Raw genomic sequence first — 9,142 nt, 5'->3', positions numbered from 1 at the left:
GTGAAAGAAGCCAGCCCCAGAAGGGGGCCTACTGGATGGAACCACCCATGAATGCGGAAGCTGAAAGTTAAGTCCGAGGTGTGCAAGCAACCAGAGGGGAAAGTTGAGGTTACGTGGTGAACAGGGTGGGGGAGGGCACAAGGGGGAGGTGTCGGCCCGAGGGTATGAAGACTCAGGTCGGCCAGGCGCAGGAGTTCTGCAGACCCAAGGTGCCCGAGGCCTGCAGGAAACCGTACTTGGCTGTGTCCCTAGCGTGTGGATAAGCCAAGCGTTTGCAGAGAGATTTCAGAACGAAGGGGGCAGGAAGGACCCCGTGGACGTGACGGACACCCACACGTCCCTGACGCGACCCTGCGTACCTCCCTCACTCACACTGCAACTCAAACTTCTCCTAGGCCGAGCAGAGCTCCATCCTGCGGTGTCAAAGATGTCAGTGTTCACACGTACCTAAAACATGAATGAGACACCAGAGGAGGAAGTAACGGAGGCATTGAGGATGGGAAATGTCGCGGGGTACGCAGAAACCAAGTAGTGCATCAGCGGACGCCAATCTGCCCTGGTCAGTAAAGAGGGTAGGCAGCAACCCGCTCAATGTGCACAACAGCAGAACGTTCTGCCTTTGAAAAGCTGCCCAAGTCTATGCTCCGTGCAAGAGACTGACCTTTTAGGCCCGAGGCCAGAGAGCAGTTGGAAGAGGGAGGACGGAGTAAGAAGAGTGACCTTACGCCCTAAGCGAGGCCACTCTGATCCCTGCCGCTCGCTGACTGGTGGTTCGGTGCGTGGCTGCTCATCTGTACTGAAGGTGTCACAGCGCCCAATACGGTACGGGCAGCAAAGGACTACACAGGGCTCACCAGTGATTAGTAAAGCACCACCCCCACCCCCACCCCTCCTGCCCGTTTTGAGGAGGCCAGGATTCCGATCCCGAAATGGAAGGAACGGGGTCCAATCCACAGGCAGACAGACTCAGAGACAGGAACTCTCACAACAGACCCAAGTCAGGTCAACAGCCCGGCAGCTGGAGCAAAGCAGCGAGACTCGCAAACCCCAAGGCACTTATGGGGGCGCAGGTGTGCCCGTCCGGGGCTCAGGCGCGGATGCGAGAACCGAGACATGACGGCACAGGCAGAGCCAGGCCAAGACACACCAAGGCAAGGCACGCTCAGGAAGACACAGAAACACGGGCAAAGTGGGACGCCCGCGATCCACCCTTTACGCAGAGAAGAACTCGAAGACCCAGAGAGGCCAGGGACTGAAGCACGTGCTTCAGAACCATGGAGCCAGAACGCTCATGAATTCCTGAGGCGGTCCTCTCCGATCAGACTGCACTCTGGGTTACAGGAGTTTTGTTCCCTTAGTGCCTGGGGTCTTGGCCGCGCTGCTTCGAGGAAGGAAGAGGTAGACCAGACGAAGAGCACCGGGCAGCAGGGAAAGTTTATTGAGCCAGAGTACAAAAGTCCCTGAGAAGGCTGCTGGGTTCCCGTTCAGACTTAGGGTTTCTTATAAGCTCTTTCCAGGACCTTGAGTGTGGACCGCCTGTGGATTTGTTGCCAAAGTGTTGCCAATCAGGGCTTGCCCGTCTACCGTGATGATGGGTCTTGTGGGCCGACATCTCGAGACTAAGTGCCTCAGCTCGTGACAGCGACGGATGTGTCATGGTTAGTGGCTTGGTTTTGGGTCGTGCTGGAAAGGTCACCCCTGCAGAGCCTGCTAGACAGGATTCTCTCATGGTCTTATCCCAGCGGTCAAACGGGGCGCCAGCACAGTTTTGTCTGAGCTGTCCCGGCTCCCCGCTTTCCTGTTGGGGACCCTGGCCCTGACGCCCTCAGCATCCAATGGACTCCTGACATCTGGGGCTCCCTGATCTCCCAAAGCCTCCGCCCCCCACCCCCGCCTCACCCTTCTCTCCGGGCCGGGCCTCAACGTCACGCCGTTGCCCGAGCGCTGGCCAGAGATGCTAAGAGGTGGGGGCCCCTATGCCCAACTCTCCCCCCAATCTTTACGTCCTCGGCAACACCCGAGCAAACCGCACGAGTGTAGAGGAACACCCTGCGGTCCACCAAAACGGCCCAGCCTAGGACAACCCTCAGACCGTGCGCCAACATGGGAGCTATCCTGGTCCCGCTGCGGATTTTGAGGTCACACTTTCATCTGACCTGCACAAGCGGAGCCAATGGCCAGCTGGCGGGTACCCCGGCATTTACAGACCAAGAAGCTGAGAAGGCCAGTCTCCCCGTAGTCTGAGAGAGCCAAGCCTTCCGTCCTAGAGCCTCAGGCGCCTCTTCCCACCCTGGAAGGGGCAAGGCTAGGTCCTACAGATCATCAAATCCACAACCTGACGCTGGATAGGCGATCTGTCCTGCATACTGAAAGGGACAAGCAGCATCCGTGCTGTTTGACTGCCAAACCCTCCGCTGGGAAAGAGCCGCCGTACTTCCCGGAAGTTGTGGAGAGGGGAGCTTCACGGTGCGGCGCGGTGCGGGGCAGGAATGTTAGTATCGTCTGTCACCCTCAGGGCTGCTGTCCTTGCAGCCACTTTAGCTGGGGATGGAGAAGAGCCTCGTGGGGCAAACGCTCACATCTCCCCACTCTACTGGCAGCGGACTCGGTTGTCTGCCAGCTTCCCCAGGCAGAGGCATCTCAGGAAAGCAGACGTCCGCTTGGGGGAAGACCACCCCAGTGGCTCACCTCACCGCCTCCTGGGTGTGGCGTTAGACAGCTGCTCTGTGTGCTCCAGGTCTTTCCATGGACCTACGCACAGAAGGCTAAGGGATATCAGCCCCAGAGTCATCATGGGACAGAGAGCACACGGGTGAGTGGCCCGTCCCTTGCACTTACCAATCGTGCTACCCCCGCCCCTCCCCTCGGACTGTCTGCACTCTGGCGGACCCCAAACGAGGGCCCTAGGGAAACAGGGGCCTAGGGCTTCTGGGGGAGCATGGGTGCGTCAGTGTGTGAGTGTCAGGACATGTGAGTGAAGGAGCCTGTGGGGGAGGGGCCTGAGTGAGTGTGTGCCTGAGTGAGGGACCGAGTGGGCGTATGTCAGGGGATGTGGGTCAGTGAAGGAGTGTGGGTGGGGCGGTGAGTGAGAGTGAGTGTGGGTGTCAGTGTGTGGGAGTGCCTGAAAGAGTGTGTCCGTATGGGGGGTGAGTGATTGTGCCCCTGAGTGTGCATCTGTGCGTGTGTGTGTGTGTGTATGCGTGTCTTTCCCCACAGATTAGACGCTCGCCCTGGCTCCTGTGCCCGACTGAATGTGCCATCCTTCCTACCTTCCCACCTCACTCTGTCCCCTCTCCCAGCGTCCCGCCATCAGGCCTGACCCACACTCACTATCATCGTTGCTGCTTCTGAGAGGCTGACCGTGTCAGCAAGAGCCTGTGCGCATTCCTAGGCCCAGGAAGAGCTCCAGCGCCCGCTCAACTGAGTAATGAACCTTGGGTTCTCCCCCCGCCTCCCCCGTGGCGTTTGCAGTGGATGTGTCTGAGGTCACCCACCAGGGAGCATCCCTGGACGACTGACATCTCCATCCACTGAACCTGGGTCCTACACACATTGGCCCTGGCTCGTCGCTCCCTTTCCTTGAACGTCCTCATTTCTCCAGGGAAGAGATGAGCCCCAGGGAGCGGGCCTTGGTCTCATTTCCGCTCCCTGCCCCGCACCCCCGCACCTCCAGGGGAAGGACCTCTGCCCCCTGGGATGCAGTCCCCACGCATGTGTGACCTAGCCCTCTGGGCAAGCATACAGGCCGAGCCATTCCACGGGCCGGCAATGCCCAGGCAGAGAAGTCAAACACCCACATGAGGCCGATGTGCTCAGGCCCTCCCCCGACCCCCATCCCCAAAGGGGAGCGCGCACACCCGAGCGCCATCGCACACGCGCGTGCACACACACAAAGCACACTTGAACTTGTTTATCAACTTTCAATGTTTTTCCAGGGCTCCTGGGGCCTCAATCTGCCCTATGTTTCGCCCCCGCACCAGTCTTCGGTTACTTCCTGCGCAGAGGAACTGGCCTGAGCATGTGAAGCTTCTGGACTGGCTTCGGTCAAGTGCGATGCTCCCTCATATTCATCTCAAATTCTTGATGCTCCCTGGGAGGGTCAGACACACCGAGACGCAGACAGACACACACGCACACAGGAGGAGACCCGTGTGTACCTTCTCTGGGCCATAGGTAAGGTTGCTTCAGGGTTTGAAGGCCCTCCCTGGGAACGGCGGTCCCTCTCCCATGCCACTCCCTGCTGCTGACTGTGATCTCCTTACCTTTCCTCCACCCATGTATTCAACTAATCTGTGCACCCTGGCCAGTGCTTTCGGCGTGCCTGGGGGCGGGAGGAAAGGAGCTGCCTATGGAAATGAAGGGTTCAACGGTGGTGTCCAGACCAACACAGAAAGGTGACGGGGCGGCGGGGTGAGCCTTTGCGCCAGGATACCCACACGTCTCTGCCAAGCATGACGGGAGGCAACGTTGGTGGGCCTAAGTGTAAGGCGGTGCTAGGAGACCTGAGGTTGGGGCTCATGGCCCCGGAATGACAATTCCCCCAAGTGCAGCTGCCGAGCCGCCTTTGCCTCCCCAGCTCTGCTCATGGATGCTGCCTGGCCCCGCCGGCCTCAAGATTCCCCAGGCAGAAGCCGTTTGGCACTGCACTTGTCCAATCTCCCTCTCTGACGGTGATGCCCTTTTGACCCGGGGCCCCTGCGTTGGAGAGTTCCTCTGAGCCTCAGGGTCTCCATTGGTGGAGCCGAGGTTCCACACAGCCCCATGGCGCACATTTCGGCATCCACACCCTGGGTCCCTCACCTGTCCTCCTCTCGGTTCCCTCTCCTGGGGCCTTCTATCTCATGTAGTACTGCAGGGGGTTGGGCCACAGGTCGTCCATGATGATCTGGCAGGGGAAACGGGGCAGGGCTCAGAGGCCCATCCCAAGCAGCCGGGGAGCCCAGCAGGGTCCTTCCCGCTGTTTGTCACAGGGCCCCACCTCGGCTATCCTGCTAGAGCTGGCAAAGCTGGGGTCAGAGAACCAGTTGAAGAAGTTAAGACTGGTGTTGTGGTCCCTGCGACTGTAGGCCTCCTGTTCATAATCCTGGTGCCACTGGATGGGAGTGGAATGAGAAGGCCCGTACCCTGCCGGAAGACAAGGATGTGAGAAGGCACCGGGTAAAGAATCGGGTTCGACCCCCCTCCTGTCCCTGTGGCCGCCCATCCAGGCGGCGGCCTCTTACCAGCAGCGCTGAGGACATACTCCTTCACAACGACTTCATTCCGGAAGTAGGGGTTCTTGCGAAAGAAGAGCAGGATCTGGCGGCAATCACGGGGAAACCTGAGATCCTCCACCTGCCGGGTGGCAGAGTGGGGGAGACGGGGGTGAAATCTCTGTCCAGCAGAACCTCCCCGTCCTGACTTCAGAGATGGATCACTACGGCACGCTCCCCACTCCCGTCCCCCGCCCCGGTCTCAGTCTGCCACGCCAGACCTTCAAATCCGTCATGTAGCCAAGGAGGCCTTCATCTTCCTTACTGATCACGGCTGACATCTGGGGGTGGTTCACAAACTGCTGTGAGTCAAGGACCCTCCGAGGGCTGGAGATGAAAGAGCTACAACAACAGAGCAAGTCTGGACAGCGGCCGGGCACTGCCTCCCCTCTGCTTCCCCGGGTTGCATTCCCTCCCCACGGGCTGCGTCAAGGCCCGCTGGGTCCCCACACGGGATGCTGCAGATCTCGGCACTCACACAGGAAGCTGTGCATGCTCAGAGACCACCCCTCCCGCCCCACACTCCCCTCCCCAGCTCATCCTCCTGTGCTGACGGCCAGACACAACTAGCTCATCTCCGGACAAGCACACGTTCCTGCCTCAGGCTGAGCAGGTGGGCACTCACAGCCACTGGCCTGCTGCGTTACCCCGAGGGGAACCTGAGCTTTGCCTCCAGCTGTTTTGTGAGAAGAAGCCCTGCAGCGGCTCCTAATTCCTAATTCTGAGCTGGACCTCTGCTCCTACTCCCCCACTGGTCTTCCAGTGCCTCTTGCCACATCAAGAGCACTCTGAGGCCCACAGGCCCCACCCCACCCCCAGAACGAGGATGTTGAGGCTGTCGGGATCACCAGGGCATGAGCGTGGCCCCCACACCGCGGCGCGGCCGGGGGTGTGGCTGGGGTTGAGGGGGGTTCTCCAACCGATGTATTTGGATACTCAACGGCCCCCTCCCTTCAGTTCCTCTTGCTCTAGCCCGGCCACATCCGGGTTCCTCCATGACAGCGTCAAGGATACAGCCTTGGCCCAGAAGCCAGGGATGCCCCGGATAAGGGCGCTTCGGTGTTCCAGGTGACGCTGCCGCCTCCGACAATAGCTCAGTCTGAGCCGAGAGGAGGACCTGCTGGCTTGTTTATTCTCGGGCTCCAGCTCTGACTGCAAGGCCTCTAGAGCCTCGAGCGGGGACGGGATCGGACCCCGCCGCCCCTCTGGCTGTTCTTCCCCTTTCTGCTTCTCCTGCAGCTCCTGCGCCCCTTCTTCCTCCTTCTGGCCCTCCTCCCTCTGGTCCTCGTGCTCAGCCTCCTCCTCAGCCTCTTGAGCCTCCTCTCCCTCCTCAGGCTCCTCGCACTCCCCAGCCTCCTCTGCCTCAGCCACCTCCTCTCCAACATGCTCCTCCTTAGCCTCCTCCACCTCAGCCTCTTCCACAACAGCCTGCACCTCAGCCTGTTCCTCCCCCTCCTCTTGCTCAGCCTCCTCAGGCCCCTCCACCTCCTCCTCTTCCTCGGGCTTCTCCTCCTCCCTTGGCTCCTGCTCAGCCTCCTCAGCCTCCTCGTTCTCCGCATGCTCAGGCTCCCCCTCCTCCTCCCTGTCCACATCCTCCTCCTCCTCCCCCTGCTCCTGCTCAGCGACTACAGCCTCCTCCCCCTCCTCCTCGGACTCCTCAACCTCCCCAGCCTCGTCTTCCTCCTCCGTGTCAGCCTCGTCTACCTCCTCCGCGGCCTCCTCCGTGTCCTCCTCGTCCTCTCCGTCCTGCCCCTCCAACAAGGCCAGTTGCAGCACCAACCTTAGGTCACCCACCACTAGGACCAGCTCCACCACCAGGATGGCATCCTCTCTCTCCCATCGTTCCTCCCCTTCCCGCACAGCCTCGTCTGCCATCCCCACACCTAGGGCCTTCAGCGCCCCCGGCGCGCCCCGGGGGCCTCTATCCCCGGGCACAGACACCTCGTGACCGGCCCCTTCCCCGACTGAGGCAGGTCCAGGATTCTGGGGACCGCCCCGCCTCCCCCGAAGCCCGCCTCGCCACCCCCGGACCCTGCCTCGCTGGGGCAGCTGCGAGGGAAAGGCTGGAGGTGTGAGCGCAGGCCTCCGCAAGCGGCTCGGCAGGTGGGGCTCCGTCCGGCGCCCAGGGGCGGCGACCGATAACGGTCTCTTGCCGGATGCTTCCGGACTCTGGGACGCATGCGCACAAGGGCCTGGGGCCAGGTGTCCAAGGAGACGACGTCGACGGGGCACCCGTGCGGCCCTGGAGATATCGAGTCCCTGAGGCACGCCCAGGACGCGGGCCGGCCCCCGGGTCCCACCAGTCGCACGGTGGTGGGCGTGGCCGCCACCGGCCCCGCCCCTCGCCCCCTCGGGAGACAGCCTTCCAGCAAGGGAGACAGCCATCCAGCAAGGGAGCCCGCCAGTGCTCCTCCTCGGGGGGGGCCTCGGGCTCCCAAGTGCACCGACCCCACCCCTCCCACCCCCACGCCGCCCCCCAACACCATCCGCACCCCACCAGCCCGCCCACGCCCCTGCCGCGGCCTCGTCGGGCGCGCCTTCTGCCTGGATTTTCTACCAGCAATGCGAAGCTGTCCCTCGCCCTTCCCGAAGAGACTCCTCTGAGACTCGGGACACTGTGTGCACCACCGGGAAGCCTGGTCCAGTGTGCGTGGAAATGGTCAGCCCAGGCCCTGGAGTAGTCATCGTGCGATTCCAGGAGACAGAGGCCCCGAAACCGCCTGTCTGCTCGGCGGAAATGTGCGGCTACAGTTTGTCCCAGCGCATGCCCTTTGCTGGTCAGAAGACGAGCGACGAAGAGCGCTCTGTCCACCGGTCTGCCTGTCCTTTCCTCACGCTCTCCTCTCCGTCCTCCTCTCTGACTTTGGCTTCCGGCGCTCTTTCTCTGACCCCTCTGGCCACACGGCCTCTGGAACCTAAAGGCTTCAGGAAGGAAGACGCAGATGAGTCTCGGAGCAGCTCCTTTCCCAGGAAATCAAAGCCATCTCCCCCTCTGGGACCGGCAGCCAGGCCGGTGACCCTCGAAAAGGTGCCAGGTTGAGGGCCCACACAAACACACGCTCACACGGTCACACAGGCACACAGTGTGTTTGGCATGGAGGACAGAGGGACGCATGCCTTTTCCTGGAGCCAAGAGCATACAGCAAAGGGGACCCAGTTGCCCGTCTATGAAGAGGAAGTCTGTACCAACCCTGTGGAGAGGACGGCAGAGGGATGCTGTCCGCCAGGTGGATGCTGTCTGCCCTTTCGGTGACCTCAGTGCCCACTCTTTGAAGGCCAGGCAGCAAGGGGCTGAGCACGGCACCCAGGCGACAGGCAGGACGAACGCCTGCACCACCAGCGACGGACTGTCTTCCGTTGCATTCTGCCAACTGCACAAATGCCCAGGGAAGGGGTTCCCGGCTCGTCTGGCCTGCAGAGGAGCATGCATCCTCCCTAGCCTTCCCCTCTCTGGGTCCGCCGGGTCAGACCGTGAGTGGAACGTCAAGCCGGGCCATCACAACCCCAGAGCTGGCCCACAAATGTGGTGAGAGATGCCCAAGTGTGGTTTCGAGCCTGCAAAGTAGGCTTGGGGCCGTGGGTCCGGTGCCAATGGAAGCCTGTCTCCAGGCATCACCGACAAAAAGGGGCTTCTCACACAGCCCCCCTCCCCCTGTCCCACGCGGGAGAAGCGTGCACATATCTACAGGTACAGTGCCCGACTGGGTCTCCATGCATTTCCACCAGAGTGGATTTCATATGCACACCCACGGTCTTTGGACCCTGGTTTTTATCTGTTCGCCCTTCATGTGGATGCTGTCCATGTCCACTCCCAGTCCCGGGTGACATTTGTGCAATGACAGACTTCTGGCATTGCCCTTGCCGGGGCGGGAAGGTGAGAGGGACCACAC

The 9,142-nt window shown here is 61.4% G+C and overlaps 1 protein-coding gene across 1 annotated transcript; it reads right to left on the bottom strand.

The window, feature by feature from the left end:
* Positions 1-4,834: 4,834 nt before the first annotated feature.
* Positions 4,835-7,432, bottom strand: LOC148161998 (testis-specific Y-encoded protein 3-like). Its single transcript, XM_088020443.1, has 6 exons — positions 7,202-7,432; positions 6,267-6,422; positions 5,474-5,551; positions 5,223-5,334; positions 4,979-5,124; positions 4,835-4,885 (listed from the first exon to the last, which is right to left on the bottom strand). The coding sequence occupies exons 1-6, from the start codon at positions 7,430-7,432 to the stop codon at positions 4,835-4,837; spliced, it is 774 nt and encodes a 257-aa protein (XP_087876569.1).
* Positions 7,433-9,142: the final 1,710 nt, after the last annotated feature.

This window comes from Eumetopias jubatus, unplaced genomic scaffold (assembly GCF_037043125.1).
Source record: "Eumetopias jubatus isolate StellerSeaLion01/CBP00866 unplaced genomic scaffold, mEumJub1_p1.0 scaffold_27, whole genome shotgun sequence".
Classification (NCBI taxonomy): Eukaryota; Metazoa; Chordata; class Mammalia; order Carnivora; family Otariidae; genus Eumetopias; species Eumetopias jubatus.
This window is presented reverse-complemented; position numbering and strand designations above follow the sequence as displayed.